The sequence below is a fragment of the Anopheles merus genome, chromosome 2R, assembly GCF_017562075.2.
Source record: "Anopheles merus strain MAF chromosome 2R, AmerM5.1, whole genome shotgun sequence".
Classification (NCBI taxonomy): domain Eukaryota; kingdom Metazoa; phylum Arthropoda; class Insecta; order Diptera; family Culicidae; genus Anopheles; species Anopheles merus.
In genome coordinates this window covers 51,784,011-51,809,504 of record NC_054082.1, presented here as the reverse complement: position 1 = coordinate 51,809,504, position 25,494 = coordinate 51,784,011, and the positions used below count along the sequence as shown (strand labels likewise).

Here is a 25,494-nt window from a genome sequence, read left to right as displayed (position 1 = left end):
CTAACGCCACATTAATTAAATCATCTGTGAGTAGCGCCATTTACCCGCACAGCACAACCAACAACACCTGGCGGGTAAAACAAAATCGTCATCGAGAAATCGATTCATTTGGCTTCCTTTTGCAAGCTCAGAAAAAAAATCCATCGAGAAGCAGGGATTTTAAATGTAACGAGCGGGTTTGGTTAGATTGTTTCTGTCGTCTAAAGATTGTTGCTGTTTTCCTCCGTCGGAAGTGAAGTGGAAATAGGCGTACAAAATTGAAAAAGAGCGTTTTTGCACGAGCGCGCTTGACTGCGTTTATTTTGAGCAGGGGATTTCCCTGTGAAGTTATCGAACAGAGACGATCACCCAAAATAGATGGTTTCATGTTAAACTTTCTATGGCACATACAAAAAAAAAAGAGTTGAAAAAACTATGTGTGCATACTTCATTCGTTTTATTTATTTTATCAATTGTTAATATTTGTTTCTTTAAATGTTTATTAATATTTATTTATTTAATTCAACGGGGACAGTTGCCCAGTTGAAGATTTACAAGTCCGTTTACAATAACCGTTACGTTTACAGATTTACACGTTATAATAATGACGTTGCCCTGCAGCAGCAATTGTTACAAAAATGATAGCAATAGCAATGTTACTGCTTTTGTTGATTTCATGGACACAATTGTTTTGTGATCAATAATGATACAAATGTCTTGTTTCAATACTCCAACACAGATAACACTTACATTCCACGTGTTGGATCTGATTTTCTGCCGATCTCACGGAAGCTAACGCAATCGCTAGCGCGCCTGTTCGTACTCGCACGCAACACAATCTCGCCTATGACTTCATTTCATCCAATCTTCCTGGTGATGCGAGTCAAGTGTTACAATAAAAGCCTCCAAACTTTTGCATAAGCGTTGTTCATTAGCACTATTTGCGCACCCCTTTACCGACCGGACATTAACGTTCCTGGGGCGGGAAGCAAATGTTCGTACGAAACGAGAAAACTTACTGTAGCATATACTTCAGTATAAAGGTTGGCGGCTGGAATTGCCCGTGTTTTAGCATTAGACATCATCAAATTCACCATTAGGCTGCATAGTTCGTCGTTGCTGAAGCGATTTATTTTACTTTGTTTCATGTTACAAACCAACAGACGGCCGGATCCGGTCAGATTTCACTCCGGAATGGAGAGAAATTATGAAAGGCCCTGGCACAACGGGATGACGCAACCATGGGCAAACTGGGCCGAAAATTAATTAGACGACGCAGAATGCGTGAAAATTCTCTCCTCCTTTTTCGAGCAAGTTTATTTAGCATCGTAGAGACTTTGAAGGATAAAATGTCGTTTCGTCGTTTCGTTTGTTCGTAAAAACTTTAACGTCCACACTTTACGACTTCAGCCGGAAGAGTTCAGTGCTGCTCCTATTTCTCTGCCACTCTAAATGCAACGGAACGTTCTTTCAAGAAATAATACACATTTAAATGTTTGTCGATTATTCGCTTCGGTGACGATCGACGCTTCGCTTTCGGAACGCTTGTGCTTTACTTTCTTCCTGTACTGGGAAAAAAATGGTGAAAAACTGCCCAAACTGGTCGGACGGCTCAAAACACCATTGCCTTCTTATTATTCGGTGCTATTTACTTAACGGGTAATGATTTTATTTTCTATTACGACGCCTTCACAACGTATTCCACTGGCGAAGGTGACCGTCGCTTTCCCTGTGTATGGCTTTTTTTACTGCCCAACATGATTCCTGCAGGGAAATGAAGTGGCTGAAGCATGATGCTTTTTTTTAATGAACTAATAGTAATATTAAAGTGGATAGCTTCCATCGCTTGCCAATTTTACCTCAACAGTAGCTCAGGCTAGTTCCCCATTTCAAATCGGAAAAAGGAAGATTATACCCTACCACAGCCGAAATAGCAGAATCGTTAACATTAGGTTGACGTGGTGTAATAGAAAATCGAACAACTTATGAATGTCGTCGTTGTTTTGGTGTGTCGGTCTCTAATTAAGAACTTACATAAAATAGCATCGAAAAGCATTATATATGCTATGTAATCAAATAAATTCGGAGTCGAGCAATTGAGTGCAAAATCAAATCAGCGTATACCCTTGGATAATATGCACTTTCTTTGCAATGGTAAAATAGGCAAGTTCCCATAGTTTAAGAACGAGGTAAATTTGCAGCTCAAATGCATTTAACGACATATCGCAATCCTTCTTCTACTTCATTGCCTCATGACCACTAAGTTAGTGACTTAACAATAAACTCTAAGTGCTGCTGGCTAAGAACTGAGCTTACGGTCTGTGCAGCACCGGCAAACGCAATAGACAAATGGAAAATAATAAAACAACAGCACACACACACACCGCCCCAGATTCAAACATGCAAATGTGCACTACCTTCGCCAAACAGCTTACAAATAAAACGGCGATGAATTGATAATTTTTAAAGCGCACCAGTTTTAGGACCCGTTATTGCTCCGATACGCCCGTTGTTACTGCCCTTTCGGGGGTTGCATTTTGTATTTTGGAAGTTCACGAAGGTGCTTTACCCCAACAACCCACTGCTCCACTATCGTACGCCGTAAATCAGCACCCAGTGAAGGGCAAATCTTATGCAACCGATTCAGCCTCGTGGCCATTACCAGGCGTTCCACAAGTGGTGCTCCACATAAAGGGTCAAACTGTCCTCGCGAAAAGCATCTTGACAATTGCGGGAGCAAATGGGCGTAGAGTGCGAAGAAAAATGATTGTGTTTCACTGCCTGGCCCAGGTGGCGGTGGGCAGTGAGTGAGTGAGGATTTTTCCGGCCAGCATAGAAATCATAATGTCCACCGAGAGAGCGGGCGACGGTGTGATATGGTGGGGAGGACAACGGCGCCGAATTAAGTCACCTTCTTGCGCGTATCGACACTGCCAACCCCGCAGCGGTGGTAACTGGCTTTGGTAGTAGCTGGCAATTCGGTCACATGACCTCCGCCGAGCGGGCGATATGCATTAATTTTGCAACAAACAAGCGCACACTTCCATTGTTCAATTCAAATGGTGCACTCCCAACGAGAGTGCGCGACCGTTGTGCGCTCTTCCACCCGGCGGTGACGTGCATAGGAGCGCATTTGCGCACTCAAATCTGTCGGAGGAAGCGAGCGCGCGAAGTGATGCTTTGGTTAGGTCTTAGGTGTTTTATTTTAGCTTTGTTTTTCGGGATGCCAAAGCCCACAGGCCATACGGATGCAGTTTTGGGTGCAATCGTGTGTGTTGGGGGATGGAAGCGGCCCTCTCGTGCTGCGCTTGATGGAATGATTTCCAACGCAAGCACGGAGTGTGGAGTGAAAAATGTGTTTTGTCACTCGAGAAACTATGTAGTGGTGTTAGGTGGTGTTGCACGATTGCATGAAGGTGTTGCTATTTGGCACATTTACTCCGCACAATCGCTGATATAGTTTCGGAACCGCAGATATGAATTGTGGGGAAAACGTGTGCACGCACATCTGAACCATATGCCTTGCTAGTAAGTACACGGTATAGTAGTAGTAGTAGTAATAGAAATGGAATAAATTGATTTTGTTCAGGATATATTTTTTAATAAGAGTGTACAATTTTTTGTAGTTTTTTTTTGTGTAAAAAAATTATATTTATTTAATTGACCTTAAAATGGCTATCTTAGTTAACTACCTTAAGCCATAGTAAAAGACAAAAACAAACTCTACCTCGGGACGGCTCTTGGACATTAAATTCACCTACAAATATAAATTAAATAAAAATAGTGAATAATACTACTAAAATCAGAGAGAAAAAAGATTACGCACAATAAGCTGGTAAGGCTAAGAAAATTGAATAATTATTTAAAAATCTACTTTATGTCGTATTTTGAGATCACCCAATCTCAGATAACAGAAGCCATTAGTGCCCAGCTTACATCGGTAAATTAAATAATTAGGAGAAGTTTGCAAAATTAGCAGAAGTCTATTAAAATCCTATATTCGTTCTACAAACACTTTTCCTACATACATGGAAACTGACACCAAAAGCCCAAATTATACACTGTTCCGTCTTCTTTCCGTCCAACAGACTCATAAAATCAACAAAGAACTCTAGCCTAAAAGCTCTTGGATTGCTCTTGACCTGGCCATGGCCCATCGTAGTGTCGTGCGCAACGTTGGCGTTCTCGTGGAAATTTCATCCAATTACCACGATCACAACCGGACCTAGCTTATTACAGTTCCGCTTGTCTCGGCAAGGAAACACACGAATTAACGCGCCAATACGGTAGCACAACGCCACGGGTAGGATTGGCGCTGTCCGGGATTGAACTACATCACTAGGCTGTTCGAAAAACTGGATCGACCTTCGAGGTGACATTTTAATGCGCCATACACCAAACACATAAAGAGGGATGCAGTTACTTCTACGTCATGTAGCCGGCGTCTCAATGCCGGACGGATACAATTGGTCCGTTGGGGGCGAGCTTTCGATTTTGGCTTTAGTTCCGACGCAAGCTCACCATAGCTTGTGTGCCGTTTCTCTCCATCCTGGTAGTTGGTGCACGCTGAGTTGGCGTGTGCAGTTTTAAGGAATAAAACATTGTATCTCGCACATTTTGCCCCTCACCTCTAAAGCGTAATTTATCAATGTTTGAATGAAAATTACTATCTTCTAAGCTTATCTGTAATTCACTGTATTCAAACAAATCAACAATTAACCACTCATGGCAGGTAACTACCATTCACAAGTGGTTGTGCTCTGTTAGGAAATGCAACGATATCCGATAGCATAAGTAATCGTAACGTATTCGCTGCTCCATATCACCAACCTGGACATCTACATTCGATGCATTTTAATAGCATTCGTTGCACTAATCTTCGTGTTTCCGCTCGTCGCCCACCGAACTGATTCGAAAGAAATCGAAAGTTTACTTTCTTCCACCCGGCATCCACAGCGTGAAGCGGCTACGGGCTCACATTTTCTTAACGCCCTGCACCAAAAGGATCAGGGAAGATAAAAAGAAGCAGATATAAAACAAATTCATCGCAACAGAAACGAAAACGGGAGAGCTTATGTTACACTGTGTTGCGTTCGTTACTTGTCACTGCGTTGCAGTCTTTCTGTCGTTTGGTTCGCTACCGGCGGCGCAATCGTTTGGTAAATCGTTTCGGTGTTTAGTGTCTTGTTGTGTGGTGCTTCTCCATCGCCATCTCCCTGACCAGAAGCATCGCCAAGGGAGTGGAAGAAAGGAAAAAGAAACCACAAACCACGCACGCACGTGCTCGTGCACTCGTCGTCGGTGGCGCTTAAACCAAGAGCAGATCAGATGATTTGCCAACCGAGTGTACCCCCACCGGATAGTGGGCAGGCACCATCGCTCGTCCAGTTTTGCAATCGCACCGTTGGCCAAACCGGGGTGGGATAGCAGACTGGGGCGTGTGCGTGTTCGATCGGATGGTGCACAAAAATTTTCGCCATGAATCTGCCCGCACGGATGATTATTTTCTAATAACAGTATACATTGCGGGGAGCAGCGTTTTGGAGGGTGGCACACCAAAAGGCAACCAGCTACGGTAACGTGCATTTTTTGGGAAGATACAGCCGCATAACACGGTAGTAACAATAAAATGTTGTAATTTGGGGCGATATAATTACGTGTCAAATCGGCCACGAAAGCTGAAGTTGGTGAAGGTGGGAGGAATTAGGTTTATTGGGTACTGGATAAGAAGGATGAATTTGTTGTTTGTGGTCTTTGAAACTTCTTCACAGCTACCCAAAAGTAGGATCGTCAATCGGTACCGTTGTTAGTAAATAAAATGAAGTCACCACATTCAACATGAGACCGTGAAAGACTGTGTGATCTCCCGGTGTAAACTAATAAAGAGATATTGTAGCCTCCAATAATATCATGGAACAACAGAGCTATACCAAATAAGTTTACCATTCATTCAGGTATCCAATTATTGGTATTCAATTATAGTTTTTTTCCTCTGTTTGTGAACTAACAAGAATGATTATGATTCATAGCTCTGTGTTTCGGGTTTAATTGCTTGAGTTAACCCTACCCTTTTCTCTGTTATAATTAATTTATTTGGTAGCATTTATGTCACCACTGATGTCTTGGCACAGTATAATATTTGTGATTTTTGTAGAGAAAAACTTAATTGATTTCAACCAGTTTAGTATATAACGAGATTCTTCTACCTTTTTGAAAGTCGAGCCTGTACATAATAGTGATTTGTATTATAACCATCCGTTATCATTCCCACGACTTACAGCTTAAATAAGCACAGACTTAAAGTTTACCAATGCCGTCTTCATTTAACGAACAAATTTCCGCCAAACGATCAGTGAAGAAGGAGAAAAATCTATAAAACTTTCAAACGAAAAATTGGTGCATGTTTTCATCACCCCTTGTATATGCCGGGGCTTGTACATTTACTTACGTCATAGTATTGACTTTTTCTAGATACTTTTTTTTGCCAGTATCGATCGATGGGCGCACAGACAGTTATTATTTCAAGATGATCAAGCAATGAATTCGAAATCGTAACTTAAGCATTTACGTTGCGTTTGCTTAAAACATGGAGGAGGAAGGAACCTGAATTGCGTTACGATCATGTTACAGGTTGTTGTTTTTGGCTTACTGTGGGGATGTTTCCTCTCTCTTCTCCTCCTCCATCACAGTTTGACGACAGTTTGATGCATGACCGGTGCAAGCATAGAGTACTGCGTACAAAGTGGGTTCATTGGATGTGTTCACCAAACCGCCACACGCCACATACACACACAAGTAGATGCATCACTATCGACGGCTCAATGAAGATTGCATCGTGTGGACGGTGTTGTGTTGATTCAAATCATAGGTTATCTTAATCACACAGTGAAGTTGGAGAATGACTCAAATTTCCATAATTTTTACTTGCACTTTTAAAAACATTTATTCATTGCATTCCTTATGTATGGTGTGCTTAACCTATCAAGTATTAACATTCTATGATTTTTCAAACAAAATCACAAACATATTTGTGGTAAGACTTGCTGTGACATGCTGATTGTGGCGAGCTATAAGCCTTTCTAGCGTTCCGTAAAGCAATTACCAACCACCCAATGTGAAAGGGTTGTTATTCGCTGGTTTAATTGTACATGAGCCAGTGATCAGTGGTCACCTCGACGGTCACCCTCAGCAGCATAATGCATGCAGTGATCCAATTGCCTTCGCATAAGGTGCTACTTCCGAATGGGTTGCAACGGGACCAACCCTTGAGCCATTTATGATCGGTCATACGAATCTCTCGTCAGACGGACGGCACTGTGCCGGATCCGATGTCCGCTCGGAATCGAATGCCATAATGCAAAGAAATTCGAACGCCCTTGCTCTCCAGAGTGTAATTGTAGCAATGAATGGTTGTTTCCGCTACGGAGAAGCAAACAATGATAAACGACACCACAATAGTGAAATGGAAGTATGTGAACAAGTATCCTGGTATGGCTGGTGGTGATTTAGATTTTACTTCCTATGCTTTGGACATATCATTTCATCTAGGAGGAGAACAGCGGCAGATGACATGTCGGAAAATGTAACTGAATAATGCCGCAAAAAAAGAAATCAACTCCACCTGCGCGACAATTGGAGGAGATTGGTGCTGCTATATACACCATCTCCATTTTAAACGATAGCTGAAATGATGAAATTTAGTTTTGTGCTACCTATCAAACCTATTTGATTGGAATAAATTAGAGCCTTTTTCATGAAAAAACTTCAAAAAAATCTGACCAAATTGCTAAATTGCCTGTGCGAGAAATATAACCATGAAAATTACCACATCGATGAAATAAATTTCATAAAACGTTTCAAGCCACATCAAAAATGTCAGCGGCAGGCCTGTCAAACTCTCGTTTGAAATATTTCACGATGTGGTGTGTGAATTATTCTTGTTTAACTATATTGTTCTTTTTAACATTAATTAATGGTGTTATTATTTATGTTATAGTCTTCTTTTGTCAGTTAAAAACTTTAAGAAATAGGTAATATAATAATTTAATATAAGTCTATCCGAACATTATATTTTTATTTGTGTTAATAATTTGTTTATTTGTATTAATATATTTATTTGTTACTGTTTGTTTAATAAAATCTAAATGTTTTCACAATGCTAAAATCCTTCACGTCCCAAACCTAGCATATAAATAGAATTAATTGTATGCGTTGCCAAATAATTTATTCTAACTAGGAATACTAATGTTTTCAAATATAATGTTTGAATTGATCTTTTTTAATAATTTACCTGTCATTTATTATAAATAATGTGACTATTTTCCATTAATCAAATTTGTTAAATTCTAAATAACAAAATTGTATATGCATATACAAATGCTGTACGCATTACTCAGTATAAATAATATGTGTCGTATATTTACGTCTAGTAAGATATTTTTTTAAATTTCATTTATCTTGAAAAGAACTCAAAACTAAAAATGAGAAAAGCACAGCTTTTCGAAAACGAAAAATTGAACTGTTATAAATTTTCTTGCTTCGCTAAATGTCACATACATGTTCATCTGCAAGACCACTGTGTTCTAAATATGTTCTGTCAATTCACCCATTTCAACATGACAAGTGAAAAGTGAAATGTGGGATCGAAACATAAAATTGTTTCATTTTCCCTTCGATTTATAAACATCGAATTAATATCTCAAAGTTGTTTTGCAAAATAAAATATCACATAAAGAGCGGGAGAGTAGAACTAGTCGGCATTCATGTTGTAGTGTTTCAATTGAAACGTTTACTTACATATTTATTTAATCATCGCCTAATGCCATACCCAACAACTCAGAGTTATTACTGCCTTATTTCAATGTTTTGTTTGTTTGTAAACCATGAGCTTCGTCATATTTCAGTTAAAATTATTTTTAGCTTATTATGTTAGTAATTCCTAAGTAAAATATAATTGTAGCAACCCGAAAAACTTTGGTAATTTGTTCAAGCGTAAAAATTAAATGAAATGGTTCGCTCACAACCTTCAAAACTGTATGCTAGGGTGCAACCTGGAAAACGAACGAAATCACCACACCTGCTTCTCGTGCGCTCTGGTGTATGCTTTTGTTTGTTATTGTTGCAGGTGACAGCGGAGAGGTCGCTCGCATCCGCGTCAACATCAGCATTTTTCGATTCTCTTCCAACCGCGAGAGGTGAATTTCGTCTCGCTGGTGCTGCTGACATTCGAAGGTGCGTGTGCATATCATCTTGTGAAGTAAAACAATTATTTTAGCAGGAATTTTGCTGTGCAGTGGCCAGTTGTGAGCTGCGTGTTGTGCAACTTTGCGTGCTAAATTCCACTAATCAGTGAGAGATCGGTAGCAGCAAGCTGCACAAAAGCCCGGGAGGGCGAACATCAACGTCGCCCTCTTTCACTCGCCATCCGAATGTAAAACAGCATTCCATCGATGTTGCCAGTGGCAACGCTGGCAGACCAGTTTAGGCGCTCGTTGATGTGTCATTAGACAAAATGAATTAGGAGTCGCGCGTGTGGTAGAGCGGACGAGAAATGAAAATCTGGCCCGTTGTGTAGTGGTGCGATATTTTCAGTAAAGGAAAGCGAAAGGCAAAACAACTGAAACATAAAAAAAACACTCACACAATAGTAGTGGGAGGGGGGAGTGTATGATAGTCTTACTCGTGTACGGGCAAGTGAAGGGGTGTGAAAGTGTGTGCGTGAAGCGAAGAAAAAAGGTTTTTTAAAACAGTGAGCATATAAAGAGAGTGAGGGAGAGAAAGAAAGAGAGAGAGATAGTGAGTGCGCTCCCTACCATCGGCATGGATGAGGCTCAGTGAAGCGAAAAAGAGAACGAACGGAATCCTGAAAATCCTCGTAGCATGTTTGAGAAAATTGATACCCCACAACTCACCCGGAAGTGTGCGACATATGCTCTTCCCTTTTCGGGTTGCAAAACAAAGAAACTTTTGCAATTCGAAATGCGGGGATGTATGAGATTTCTTTTAACAGTGCTGTACTTGTGTGTTTTTGTTATAGCTCGGTCGTTTGTATACATCTAGCGTGCCAAACAGCAAGGATTAATGTTTCATTACCATCATTCATGCATTCATTCAGCTTTTTTGCACACCTCTTTAACCCTCATGATATGGCTATCTCGCTCCCGTTTCCTGCACTCTCTCTCTTTCTCACCCTCCCTCTCTTACCTGTGTTTGTACCATTACGCTCTCGTGATCCGTGGAAGCAATGGCTATTACTTACGGTGCGTTTTATGCTTGCAGGGTTTTCTCCTGGCGTGTTCAGGTGGCGCCGCACACTTCGACCCAAACACAATGCCGAAATGACCCACATTAGGCTAGCATAAGAAATCGGGTACTCCGCTTCGTGGAAGGAAACGTCGCCTGACCTGGCTGGTACGCGCGACCCATTCACACATTCCCCGTGCTGCGTGTGCCACTACCATGTGAGTGAGTGTCTAGTTTTCCAGCTTGTGTGCCCAGTTCCCTATTGTGTGCGCGCCCGTGTATGTGTGTGTGTGTGTGCTTGTGTCCGTTTTCATTCCGTTACGACGGGAAGCTGTAGAGAATACAACACAACAACAACAAAATGCGTAAAATGCTGCATATCGTGCTAATAAGAAATGTATCTTAAGTGTTTTACGACAACACGTGCTTAATGGTGGCAAATTTGGTGCGAAATCATTTACCCCGGAAGCATTGAGTGAGTGTGGAAGTGCGTGTGAAACCATTTGGTGACAAGAAGGCGTGCAGCGGCGACCACACGAGGAAGATTTTTGTTTCTATTTGAATCAGTATCGAATCGTAACGCAATCTGTGCAATTCAGTTTGTGTGATATTATTTGCTTTTTAAAATTGCATCCCCGGTACTAGGGCATTACATACAAGCATAATTCCATTTGCCAGCAAAAGTCTGTCTGGCCGTGATATGGTTTGGTGTCGGTGCTAGTGAAGGCGTCCTGGTTTCCCCGGGTTCTGTGTTGGGGGATTCTCCTGCATTTTCTTCCTGCATTTTTCCCCAGAGGGACTGGCCGTCAAGCGCAAATGTGATTGGTTGTTCCGGGTACGCCGTGAAGACGTCTTCGTCGTCGTCGTCGTCGTCCTGCGAGCATAGATTGTGCCCGCTGCTTCAAACACACATCTGGTTTCCGCCTGCTGGCCTCAGTACGGGAAGGGTGTGCGTGTGCGTCTTTGTGTGTTAATCGTGTATGAGTGTTGCTCGGTGCCGAAAATCATTGCTCGCTTGCAGTGCCGCGACCGAAGCGAAGTTGTTTGTTGGCTACGGAAGTGCTAAAAATAAATTTCAACCAAAGGAAACAAAACGTCAACCAAACACACACGCACACGAATTAATTTTCCATTCCTTCAATATCACCCACGGGTCGTACTCGGGGAGGGTATCTCGCGCACACGGAAAATTAGACAACGTCTCCCAGCCTCCTTCACCGATCGTAACTTCCTCTCTCCCCCGACACGAGCGTGTTTATGTGTTTGGTGCGTTAGTGTATGTGTGTGTGTGTGATTCTATGTAAACACGATGCAATCAACGCTGGAGAGAAGGAAAAAGATGCAACCGCCAACGCTGCATACCCATAAACAACCGGAACGATCCGACCCGGCGACGGAGAGACGCTTGGGACGGCGGAAACTGGCGGCACCGGGCAGCATGCGGTTATCTTCCGGTCTCGGGCTTCGTGAGCTGCTCCTTTCGAGATGTCTGGTCGTGCTGCTGCTAGCGCAGGTAAGCAGGAGTCACTATATCCGTTCACTTGCTCCATTTCTTGAGAGGGAAGCTGAGAAATTGTTCCACAATATCCCGTTTCTTCCGCGTCAAATGTTTCATACTACAACTCGCTGGCCTTTAAAAAAAGCGGAAGATCCAGCTGGTATCATTGGCGCAGCACAAGTAAACGCAAGTAAGAGTGTAGTTCATTTCAATTTTCTCCCGGGCTTATCTTTGCGTGACATTGGGTATCATAAATTGTATCGGGTTTATGATACATTATGGCTGCGTTCAGTTACTACTGCTGGCGCGTGCCACCAACACACACGCCCCTGACTTGACGTCAAAGATACCGAAAGTGATCATAAATCTAGAGAAAGTAGTGTTATGTAGTGTATAATATTGTGCTGCCGAGGAAAGATACACGCAGCGCATGTTAGTTTGTGTCAATGCAGCTCACATTACATCTGTTTCAACATATTTTTAGCTTACTTGTTTCATGTTTTTTTTCTGATAAGGTCTGGTAAATGGAAAACTATTCTGGTTCATAGCTTAATCCGCGATAAAACATGAATTAAAAGTACATAAAAAGCATCTTCAATCATACGTTACCAAATGATACCCTTTTTTCAGTGTATCATAACTAAGGCCATGCAATCCTGCAATTATATCAAAGCTTATCAAAATCAATTCATATATTGAAGCTTGCCTTCCGTGGTAAATAGCGACGACCATGGCTTCATTTCATGCCTGATTAGATCGCCACAGATGGGCATGCATGCAATTAGATTTTTCCATGTTTGCATATGTTCGTGTGGACTGCTGGCCTGCTGATATTGTACTAATCCCAGCCCTCGCTTGATAAGGCCACAAGGTGTTCAATCGGTTCAACCAACTGTTGGCTCTCGATATCTGGCAATTGTGTGTGGTTTGGACTCGTTCCAATTTCGAAACTCTGATATCGTCCTTTGAGCCTTAGGGCTGCAGCAATTGGGGACAATTTGTGGCGTTGGCGACGAATCGAATAAATTGAAATGTAATCAACAATGACTTGGAAGTTGATCAAAGCACCAATTTAGCTCTTTGTTGCGCTCGATGAATGGTCAGCCGCGTGTGTTCCTGCTTGAAGCTTAAAACATTCGAATTTGTTTGACCGTTTTTTGTGTGGTTTGTTAAGTCCATTACACATTCTTCGATTTCAAACTTATTTACGCCACATTACGTCTACGTAAAAGGCATTCAATGAGGTGTTTTTTCGCACAAATTATAAATTGTTTCCCCAACCGTTTCATCATTGCAATCATTTAGCTGCTGTAATCCCTCGCACGAAACGTATGACCTTGAGTTAATTCGGGCGAAAAAGATAGTTCGGCAGTTACACCGAAACGCACCCGACATGCTTTTGAATAAAGAAAAGTGAATGGCACTCGGGCTCACTGAATCGCATGGAGAAGCGTTCCACATATTGAATATGACACATTTTCAAATTTATTCCATAAACCTTTCCATTCCATTTAGAAGGTATTCCAGGAAAAAGAGGACACATAAATTAAGACTGATGAAAAATACAAGAAAATAATGAAACATTTTTATATCTAAATATACTGTTTTTTGTGGATTTGTGGATTTATAACAATTCACATTGCATTAAAATTACGAATACATTTCTTTATGATGATTGATTTTGTAAGTTGCGAGTAACGCTAGAAAACCCATTGGACAATGTATGCTGTATTGGTTAAAAATTAATTGGGTGCGACTTACGACCAAAGTGTATGGTGCCCGGGAAACTATTGGTGAATATTTGATGATGAAATTGCCGTTTGTCGGGCGCATGGCCGCACGCCCTTGCATCTAATGGCATCGGTAACTAACTCTTCTGCTCTTGCTTTTACCACCGGCCAACAACGGTCGTTTGCAATGTAACACAGGAATGTAACGCCAGCACATAAAACAAACAAATTGAAAACATTCCGCACCGCCAGACACAGCGCGGGCAGGACGAATCGTCCGGACGGCTAGTGTGATTTGTTTTGTTGTCCAGCAGCAGCGGAATGAACAGAAAAGAAAACAACGTCAATGTCCCTGTCTGGCGCGCGGTGTTCCTCCATTGGAGTGGGTGGCCACACAGAGCTGATTGTTCGTATCGCCCATATGCTTTCCCCACCCTCATTCACCCCTGTCCACGTTGGCCGGAATCTAACGAGCCATCAAATAGTTCACACACATATTCATCGTCGGTCGTGTAGCAACGCAACAACGGTGCTGGTGGCGGCGGCGGCGGCCAGTGGCAACAGTGGTAGCCACCGTGCAACAATTGGCCATTGACGATACCTGCACCTGCGTAAGCCCCCCCTCCCCCTCTAGAGCTTTGTGCAAGCGATATATATTCGCGGTGTTTGTCGAGCTTGGGTTAAAATAACAGGAGCCACCAACAAACGTTGCTACTGCTGCTGTTATTGATGGTTTGGCCCCTTCTAAAAGAGTGTGGAATTGACCGTACCGTTGTGGCCTTGCGTTGTTTAACGATCGCGGTGCGCGTGTGAGTGTGCAATGTTTCGGATCGCCAAAGTTCCATTAATTGGGCTAGAATGGTTGGTTGCAGCCCGGGGTTTATGCTTCTGCTTCGATCTGTTCAATAGTTTGTGTCAGTTTTTGTTCATTTTTGTTTTCCTCGATTTATTGACTATGTTTTACGTTTGTCGTCTACCATCGATCACAAAACGATTGGTTGAAACATAAACCAACTGCTTTAAATTGATAGCAATGAAAGTATTCAACAGTGAATTTATAGGGTTTTTTTCCGGAAGGTTACTTGAAATCGCAAAGTTCTTTTATTTTTAATAAATATGTTTTGTTTGTTTACTGGATTGTTAACAGGTATTAGTTATACGTGATACCGGGATATATGCGATTTTGTAAATTTGAAAGTTCGTTGAGCCAATTGTACTGATTTGACACATTAATTGTAAAATGCCACATAAATTCCGTTTTGGTCGAACTAAAAAAAAAAACATTTTAAAAGGTACAAAATTGTAATATTCATGTGAAATAAGAACAATTACTGATTAAGTGTCTAAAACCATCCACTTCACGAAAAATATACTGAAAACATTCAAATACGTTTTACGTTAATATTCGAGATACGCTACTGCCGCCGGTCCGCTTCAATAGCGTATATTGGGGAATACCTGCGTCTCTGTGCACAAAAAATAGAAATTTGGACACAATGTACTTGAATTGTGATAATTTCTAGCAATTGTTTTAGCTTTATTTACTATTGAATTGACATAGCATAACACACATTCAGTCACAAAAACGACGTGTGATGATTCCGTTCATCGAATTTGGGAAAACAACCCCTCTAGAATTTTCCCCCGATGGCATCGCGATTAACTCATGACTCAAAAAAGGAAAAAAGGTGTGTTTCCACGAGGTTTCCACCAAGGGAGCAAGGTGTGCTGGAATGAAAACAGGTGTGTCTGTGCGTACCTACCCGCCCAGGTACACTCACTGTATCATCTATCAACCTCATTTTGGGAATGAAGCACTATGTGGTTCTTTCCCAAAAGTAAATCATAACTTGGTCGAACGACTACTACCACCACCCCGGTCGGCCAGCATTGTCATAAACAAGCATAACTACCCTTTTAGTAATTGCACTGCCACGAAACTAGCACGTTTCGTTCACATTCACGTAACAATCGTTTGGTTGCTGTATTTTCGGCATTTTTCGGAAAGTTTACAATGCAACATTGCCGTGTAAAGTGGCATCGTGCTGCAACAAGTTAAAGTGCCTCGTTTTACAAAGGCATTAAAAAGCCCCAGTTTGTGTTGGTGTTGCTTTGTCGGTCGAAAACGGGTCGAAATGAAATGCACTTGCTTAATGTGTTAGTCTACCACCGCAACCGCTACCAGTTTGGGGCTGTAAAGACTGTTTTTGTTTTTGTTTTCGTTTTCGTTTTTTTTTTGCTGCACAGGCTTTCTCTTTCCTTCGCTCGTTTATATTTTAATCAGCCTCTGGAGCCAAATGGGCAGAGGGCTTAGTGCAGGAATTATCATTCCTATATGATGGTGATGTACCAGTACGCTCGGTTACATACTCACACATATGCGCGACGCTGTTTTCTCTTCGCGAAGGTCAACCGCAGCCACATCGCCGAATAGTGCCGCGAGCGGACCGGTTTATCCGATGTGGGGATTTTTTGTATCCTCCTTTGCTGACTGCTCAATTCCCACACTCACAACCATTCCCAATGACGTTCGTTCCATTGTGGACTCACGATGTGTGCTGCGTGGTGTTTCTAAATCTCTAGACACGTGTCCAACAGAAAACAGAATTTTGAGCGTGTAAATGATATCGCTTGAGGTGAATTTTGTTTATTCTCTACATAAAATCATTTAACAGAAGATATAAACATTCGAATATTTAAAACCTCTAAGCTAGAATTAACTGACCAATGTGTCGATGGTCGTTTTAAAATCTACCTCGATACTATCCTACGGCTCGATTTGTTGGCTAAGCGGCGAAAGCTTATTCATACATTTATCGCCGCCTATTCGATACGTTGGCGAAAGTTGGTGGTCGATGACGTTAGCTCTAAACTGCGTAAGGTAGCTGCGTAAGAAATTTCAACTAAGAAAAAAATAGATACACCCATTACCATCGAAAAGAAACCGCTAGCATAAACCTATACCAGCACGGCTCGATCATATGTAGGGGCGAGATAAATCTGTCCCGCTTTGGTCTACGGCGCTGAACGTTGCAGTTTGTTGGTGGGATCAATTATTGGTAGTTGTAAATTGTGGTTTCCCGCTCCAAAGCTGTGTGAGTGCAATAGTGCGGTGGTTCGTGTGGCATTTAATTTACTTTCTTCATATGAATAAAACGGTTTCGCACTTGACCAATGATTGTATGCGAGAAAAATCAGCCACCATTACCATCAGATGTTATGCACAATATTTGGCTGTGGCATTGCATTCCAAAAAGTATTCTCATGAATACGTAATGGAAGTTTCGACAAATTGATCAATAAAACGCTTCATCACGCTTATTTCAACATAGAAGATCTACTGAGAAGCTCATCAAATCATGTAATTACTTCGAAAACTATGGGAAAATATGATAAAATTATTTGTAAACTATTATAATTTTAATATTGATACAGTTTACCCTATTAAAGCATGACTTCGAATTGCGAATAGATTGTTTTACGAAAACTGTAGATATAGTAACCAGTCAAGCTAAATAATGTATCCTGTTGTTGCTTGTTGAGTGTGTTACTGTCAAACACATGTCTCATTGTTCCTTCTTCTCCCAAGAGTGCAAAAGACATCCACTTGCTATTGTTGCATCATGTGATAGGTGATGTTTTGATTAGTATTGCCCTTCTTGAAACGGCATTAACAGCACGCTTAACTATACCGCGTGGGAAATGCTCCAGTTGCTTTTGCTCCCAGCTGCGTCCTACACCCAAGGGAAAGCCGAGGGTCGAGATAGAATTTCTCTAACGCTCTTGTACCAAACCTTAACCCCATATCAAACATATCGTATCGTGGTGTATCGATTCAGGCTATGATGCTTTGCCCTAAGCCATTTTATTTACGGAACAGAGTTTATGGACGTTTTTCAATAGCTAGCATAAAACAACAAAGCATTTGCACCACAAACGAATTTCATGACCGTCGGTTATCATGTCACTTTCTTTCGATGTTGTTTGTCTTTGTGGTGTATATAATTAGCATTTAGGGGTGTGTGTTTGATCGATACCATTGTATCCATCGCAGATCAATTGCTGTGTTTTAAGGCTCATTTTATGGAGATTGTAAACATTAATGGAATGTTGTTCGTAATGACTGAAGCGCTATTGTAACATCTTTTGAAGTGTTCTACCTGTGCTAACGAATTACACCACCAGACATCTAAAAATGCCGTTGAATACTTTATTCCAAAGTGTATCGCCTGCTTGTTGAATTCTCGTTAAGAAACCATTGCATTTTGTGACAGTCTAATTAATTATTCCCTGTCAGTTTAGCTTTTTACGGGGGTTTCACTGCCTGACGCTTGTTTGATGTTTGTAAATTTGAGCATTACTTCTTGAAGTTTATAAGACTTAGGGAGTATTAAATGATTGTTCATCTAGTGGAATATTATTATTATTTGCTTCTGGTCTTGCTCGGTCTTGGTCACAGAAAACCAAAGCATCTGCTTGCTACTAAATCCGTTTTATTTCATTGAACAAAATTAATTATCAACACAATCACAGCGCAACAATAGCCTGACTGGGGGATTTTTTCTTAGAAATGACACCTACAGTGTTTGGGTAATGTTGGGCAAAAGATTTCTGTTAATGGTCCTGTTCGTGATAACGACCAAATAGCATGTATATAGAAGTGCAATTTCGTCGCGCACTAACCGTTTGCTCCGCTGGCGTGAGTAAATTGGGAATTTAACCCAGAACAGAATATCCACTGATGACCAACTGACCGGCGTTGTATTATAAGTAATGGAGTATCCTTAATCAGCTTAATGTAGCCGAAACCACACCGATGACACGGTCAACGCGGGTGCAGCATCGAATAGAAAAGACTCATTTCCAACCGATTTTCCAACCGCCCGCAGAAGGGACGCACCATCTGTAGAATAGCTCGAGGGAAGCGGACACGCATACAAGCACATCTTCCTAGGGGTAATCGGCTCTTGCATTATTCTTGCCCAACAGTAGTCCCTTGAGAGGTTTCCTGGGACGCACCATTGCTAGCCACTTCAGATGCCACCCCAGGGACACTCGCTTTCATCCATTTTCCGATCACTCCGAACCTGTCGATGAGTGGTCGATGTATTTTTGTACGCTTCCCTTTCCGTACCACACTCCGCCCGTGCATCGCCGCCATTGAGACTGTCGATTTTCGGCAGCGTTGCTGCCATGGAAACAACGACGGTCTGTGCCGGAAGTAAAGTCCTCTCCACTCGACGAGGCGGCCTGTGTTTGCATAGGTGTGGAACGAAAATCTCGAACAGCAACACCACCCCCGGGGACCGCCTGGCTACATTCTACGCATGTGCAGCCACTGCCGGCGAAATTGGGCGCTTTCCAACCATGTGCTCTGTTGTGTGTCTGTGCCACTGCACAAAGCAAAGCACGGGCACCGAAAGACTCCCAGCGACGCATTCCGGGCATGATGATGTTGGGGACGCTTTGCTCAAGACGGAGCCGACGACGACCAGCAACGAGCTTACCGGTGCGTGTATGTGTGTTTTTGATAGAAACAGTGGGCAACTCTTCTCTGTGTGTGTGTTGGGCGATGATATAAAAAGCAAAAATGTTTGCTTCATTTCATTCATTTTCCGCCCATGGAGAGCTATGTTCGGCACAGAGCGGTTACCAGCCCGGAAAATCACCATCAAATGCGAGATGAAAGCACTAGGAAAGGGTTTCTCGGAAGAGAAAAGGTGGTGAAAACTCATCCACCCACTCACCGTGTCCGCCGTGGGTGGGCAAAGATTGGATGGAGTTGCGATTGAGAAAATTGCTTCGAACTTTGAGCTATCGGCATCTCACGATGTGTTCGTCGTTACGTAGATGTGTATATGTGTTTTTTTCATACCAGTTTCATGTTACACCGAAGTGCGTTACTTGCACGAAACACGAAACAGTTTGCGTTGTTTTGTTTTGTTTTTTTGTGTGTATACATCTGACCCAATCAAAGTATCTTTACGCTGCTTGTTTGTTTTTTTTGTTTGGTTGTGCGCTTGTTTGTTTTGCGTGTATTTATGGAATGACTTCTGTTTCTGGTCTGGAAGTTTAGATTGCTTTTCTGGGCCTCAGTCTGGCAATGTAGTTTTCCTCTGTTTCGCCCGCACACACATACACACTGACACACACCCCTGCAACAAAACAAACAAATCAAAGGCGTGGAACTGTAATTAATTGAAACGTGTTGATACCTGTCCGCGGGCTGATTTCCGGTCGTTACGTTACATTACGTCCCGCCCTCATTCAATAATGGGGCATTCTAGTTCGTTCTGTAACAGAGCTTTTCATCACGGAACGCATCGACGCGCAAAAAAAATCAAAGCAGGAAAACAGGAAATAACCGTGCTATGGGAGGAATGCTTTTGTTCGCTACCAACCGCCCGGAAGCATTGTATTGCTTATGATAGTATAAGCGCAAGCAAGATGAACCCCATTAGTACTTCGGCATTAGTGTGGACTGCAAATGTGTGTGTCTGTGTGTTTGTGTTGGGTACGAGGGAGGCGTATGTGTGAATTCAATCACTTTCGATCGCTTTGCTGTATCTGAAAATAAAACAATTTCTCTTCGTTAACAAAACAATAAACAAACCCAACAGTTCGTGCAGTATCTTCGAATAGGGGTGAGGGCATTCCGGGCGCTTTCTTCAAGCAGCTGCTCACTTTCGGTCGAAGTCAATCGAGACGTCGATCGGCATTAAAATGTTGTTCGCCGTTTTGTTTCGTGAATTAAAAAACACCAGCTCCCATATGGTGATGGAAACGCGACACCTTTCAGTTCCTGGTAGCGGCGCGTGCGGCATACCGGGGAGCCCGCAAAAGTGTTAGAGCGGGTGTACGTGTGTGTGTTTGCCTTGCCCTGTCGACCATGTGGTTAAACCCGAGCAAAAAGCACAACAAAACACGTCGCCACATCTGCTTCCTACAGTAGCGTTTATGAGTAACCCATTACCCCCGCCCCCCGTACATGTGTGTGTGTGGAGGGTGGGTTTTTTTTTTGGTTAGTTCCAGTTCCAGAGTCGGGGAAACGTTTGTGTGATCTACTCGTGCCCAATCCGGCAATGCCGTACACGAATCCGGTGAACCGTGGTGAAGGTCAGCTCACGATCAATCGATCATTTCAACCACTGCCGGAAAGCACACGTCCTCCTCCTCCTTCTCAATGACGGTATAGCAAAAGTGCAAGGCAACCGCGTGCACTGGATACTTCATCGAGGGGGGGGGGGGTGTATTTAGTGCAGTCGTATTGCGCCTGGTGCATTGTAATGGTGCGTTTCACGATCGACGAATTGTGGCGTTTCAGCCCGTGTGCAGAATTAGCAAGTCTGATCAATCAAAACGAAACGTGCGCACCCGTTTGTGTTTGACGGTCATTTTAGGGCGCGAATGCGGTACTTGCTGTAGACATTAAACTGTACTGCTTTGAAAGGTGTACAATGTAACTTCGGCGAACATAAAATGTTGAACAGTATTAACAAAATATTGAAATTGTTTGAAAACCATAACATAAACACGTATGTTATCTATCTCTTGTTTATGATAAGATACTTTAAATACTCATGATAACTACTGTTTTGCGTTTCCAATGCTAGTAAGTTTTTGGTAATGAGAGCTAAACTGAAATCACTTAAAATCTTCCTACGAAAACAAAATGTAGCTCTTTACACAACGTCAATAAAGCACAAAATATTATTAATATCTCATAAGCATCTAATTCCTCTGCAAAATAGAGCAGTAAAATTTCGAAATTAATTTGTCCCATAACCTATCCAGCGTCTGGATCAGCAGTTCTCTTGCATCGAAAAAGCGTAATGTTTCTTTGTCCGCCAGTATTCGAGCTTATGAGCTAGTAACTTTCAAAGCTTAATTTGGACACCAAACACTGTCGGGCAAACACTTTTTGCGATTCATTTTTTTTTTTTTTGCTGGGGAAATTTCGCTTTGCTTCTATCCGTTTCCATTTTCGTCCGCTTATAGTGTACGTGTGCCACGTTGCCAAAAAAGAAAGAAATAATAATAATGGCCAGTCCGACACTATCTCCATCATTTCAACGTTTGCAGAACCAATTTGCATTCAAATATCTTTCATGCGCTTCATCACTCTGGGTGCGCGCGCGAATGCTTTTTACCACAATTTGCCATCATCTTGGGAATTCCGTAAGCTCACCTAGCCTACGTGTTGGTGTGTGTGTTTGTGTGTCGGTTTGGGGACCTTTGGGACGAACGTTCTCTCTTGCTACGCTGGGGGCAAATGTGACCATCGTCTTTCAAAGAAAAAAGCTCGCATGAATGACGCGAGAATTAAAGTTTACCACACCGTCACCACCACTACTAAGGTGGTTACGAGCTCTCCAACACACCTTCGAGATCGGGGACAGACCCAACCGCAGACACTAGATGCCTACGACTCCGGGGGGAGATCCCGCGCACGTTCGCTTCCATGTGTTGGAAAGTGTGGCGAAACCAGTCCGGCCAGTTTTTGTACTTCGTCCATGGCGAACATCGCCGAGTCGCGGCGGTGTCATGGGCCAGAGCTCATTTAGTTTCGAGATGGGTTTAGCGTTTATGTAAAGTTTGTAAATTGAGATTGAGCGAAGGGCACGGGCAAGGAAAGTCAAAATAAAACACAAATGTCTGTCATAATACTGCATCAGGCGAAAAACAACCACCCTCACGAGAAACTCCGCCCCGTAGGTATGGTTTTTTAAACGCTCTCCACTCTACGGACGCGTTGCAGAAAAGTGTAATCGAGTTTGATTATTTTCCTCTCAAAGCGCAGCTCCTATTGTGCAATCGAATGTTTTTCTTCCATCGGGGGGGCTGAGCTTGAAACCGGGCGAAGCGTGGTTCATCGTGGCTCAGATTTTCCAAAATAATTGCTACTGCCGCCAATGCACACACTCTCTCGGGACTGTATCATTGGCTTAAGTAATTACGTAAAACTTCCGCCGCGTGATATACAGCCAGAAAGGCGCGAAAAGCTCCTCTCTCGCACTCGTGCCATCAACACAATGATGGGATAGATCGTGGTTGGGAGCGTAAAACAGCGTTTTCTGTTTTCGCACTATACAAAATAATTTCAAACGGCTCATAACACACATAACACATTATACAAGATGGTTTATTGATCCGCACTGTGTGTTGGGCGAGACAGAGCACGGCAGAAATAGCACTGCAAGAAGATAAATATGAGGCAAATGAAAATACATGTGCGGTATGTTTGGTACTTTTTTCTGTTTTGTTTTAGGCTGCCTTCCAAGTCCGTAACCAAAGCACCGCAAATAGAATTATCCCGGTTTGCCAGACGAGTGCAGTGGGAAAGCACACTTTCAGTTTCGTTTTGGCAAACTTAGCACACGAATCTTCTATTGCCACTGGCTGCTACCGGTGCTGCTGCTGCTGCTGCAACTAGCCCTTTGGTCGAGACAGCTGTGGGAGGGGTCGCGTAGTGAGTACAAGCTCTGCATCAAGGATACTTTTACTTGGACTGCTGCCGACGACCCTTCACAGGCGTTTCCCGCTCTCTAGACAGCGATGAAGAGGACACTTTGCTGATGATGCTACACCGTACGTCTGTCTGCCGAAGGATGAGTAGGACGAGTAGTTGTTTTTTTCTGCCGCCCGAAGGCCAGGAGTCGTTTGGTAGTCACGCTACTCATGGATTCTGTCATGGATGCCGGTTGTACGATTCGTTTGTTTTTGCAATGACACACAAGCTCTCGAAAAGCCTACACCACCTGTGCGGCATGCTGGGGCTGTGATGCATGATGTATGTGGCTGTGTGTTGCATGAAGAAGGGTCGAGCGACGGCGTCGGAAAAGTTGAATCATCGCCAAGGAAACGAATCCTACCAATTTTTCTCTCTTACCATTCTCCCATTCCTGACACGACTGTCGGCGAGGGTTGCGATTTTCGTAGCACTTTAATAATAATACACTGCTCGCTGGTAGACGTCGGGGAATCGTGGAAACAATGCTTCGTCCTACCTGGGTGCTAACATTCGTCCATGCAATTGGGGAGTTAGTTCAGGCTCAGGACGACAACGACCCATTCCCGAAATGGTATCCCATAGGTTGGAAAAGCACAGAGCTGTGTGTTTTCGATAAGTCCCTTTGCGCATTTGCCGTCTAATAGGTAGTAGCGTAGGAGTTATCAAAACACCCCAAAAAATGGCATGCTAAAATAATCTGCTGTCCTTGGCTACATACATCCCACCCTTGCTATAGTCACACGACTAGCTATGCTGGTTGCGAACCCATCATTTGTAAGCCCTTCTCGGAGGGGAGGTCAAATGCGCGTGCAAGATTGTGCACAAATTGATGCCTTTCACCACGTACCCGGATTATCATAACTTTTCAACGCAACCTTCGCCTTCTAAACACCGTCGGCAGCCAGCCGACCGGTTGGTCAGTGTTGCTGAAAAGATGATAAATCATCCTCTTTCATTGCGCATACCTTGTAGCAGTGGAGCTTTACGCCATTTCGCTGTGGCAGAATATCAATTAGTCTGCCCGTTGCAAGTTTCGCCACACATCATCATGACCGTTCGCTGCAAAGGTTGCAACGGGTTTGTTCCGCGCGGCCAAGCTCCATATGTTACCCGTCGTCGAAGGTCGACTTCTAACATTCGCCAGTACCCGGAGGCAGGGGTCCGATCCGCGATGTCCCGAGTGGGGCTTCCTCACTCAACGATAAGGCATTATAATCTTTGATTTATGAACCCTGGCGAGGTACGTTTGCATTAGAGAAACCACGCGTGGGGCCTGCAAATCAAAAACTGTAATCGGGCTCATTTGCATGTGCATGTGTAAAATAATTACCCAGCTCTGCCCAGGTACCCAGAGCGCGGAGCTGTGTTGCGTTATTGGGGCAGCCCCAGGAAACAGTTTCAGTCGCGAACAAGGATTCGTGTAATTCCAATTTGTTAACGGGTGAGTGGTGTAATGCTTGCTTCCGTGTACCGTGGGCTACCTGAGAAAGATTAAAACTACTTACTAAGGAGCAGGTTCATTAGCGTGTTATGATAGATTTTATTCTACAGATAATAAGGCTCACTTTTCTCATTAATATTGATATCATCACAAAACATCAACGACTAATGAAGATGTTTTCTACGGCTAATGAATCACAAGTGAACCAAGCAGTAATGGTTGTGATCTCTGTGACTGTGACCATGCTTGCTGAATGTTTTGTGATTTATTTATGTTATTTCATAACACAATCCAGCGTAACTCAGGCAAAAACTTCAGCATTTTCTCAATGATATGGTACGGGGATCCAGAGACAGAACGAACCAGCTTTTGTGATGCTAGAACTATTATCCAATTTGACATTTTGACCGTGGAGTTTCCAACAAGGGAAGTCTTGAGTACATCCTTTCGGTTCAGATGGGTTAATGTCATTATAGATTTTACGATTGAGCCCAACCCAAGATATGCATTGACCCAAAAATAAACATTCTTCTATCTTCTCCACACAACGACTGGTGCCGGTATGTTACCATATACAACTTTAACGAGCTAGCACATTCCGACGTCTTACGTTGATGAAGAAGCTATCCATCTCGCGTAACAGTCAAATCATTGGTTTTTGGCCTTTTGCGATGTGAAGCCTTTCGGGATGCCTTCCTCTCTCAAACATCCGGACCGGTTTCTATACGGTTTGCCTTGACTGGACTGGCAACGTAACGATGTCAACACTCAAGGGCACATCGATCTGAAGAGTGAATACACTCATCCATCACACAAAAGTCAGTCCGGAGCAACATTCTTCTTCTACTCAACAACAATGTCGCATAGTGTTGGTCCACACAAGTTAAAGTTGGCTCCTGTATGCCGGATCTCCGAATGCCGGTCCTGGTTGGATGGTTGGGTCCTTGAACTTTGAAGATGTCCGGAACGGAACACGGAACACAGTTTGCCTGCTGCACTTGCCTGCCTGCCGGTGGTTTGCAGTTGCCAATAGTATCTGCCTGCATCCGCATCTGCATACAGATGAACGACGCTCCACGGGTTTGTGCAGTAC

At 42.9% G+C, this 25,494-nt stretch overlaps 1 protein-coding gene across 12 annotated transcripts in view; it reads left to right on the top strand.

Moving 5' to 3' along the window:
• The first annotated feature begins 9,106 nt into the window (after window positions 1-9,106).
• Window positions 9,107-25,494, top strand: part of LOC121590853 (tyrosine-protein phosphatase 10D) — a 39,462-nt gene continuing 23,074 nt past the window's right edge. For 9 of the 12 annotated variants that reach the window (XR_006004489.1, XR_006004488.1, XM_041910942.1 and 6 more), the window contains exons 1-2: window positions 9,107-9,210; window positions 10,258-11,734. Coding sequence is in view for 10 of the 12 variants with exons in the window: in XM_041910942.1 (XP_041766876.1) it covers window positions 11,531-11,734 (204 nt within the window). In the remaining 2 variants the exon portion in view is untranslated. Of the gene's footprint in view, window positions 9,211-9,569; window positions 9,728-10,257; window positions 11,735-25,494 lie in introns of those variants that run through there. The other 3 variants (XM_041910935.1, XM_041910934.1, XM_041910943.1) reach the window with 3 other exon arrangements.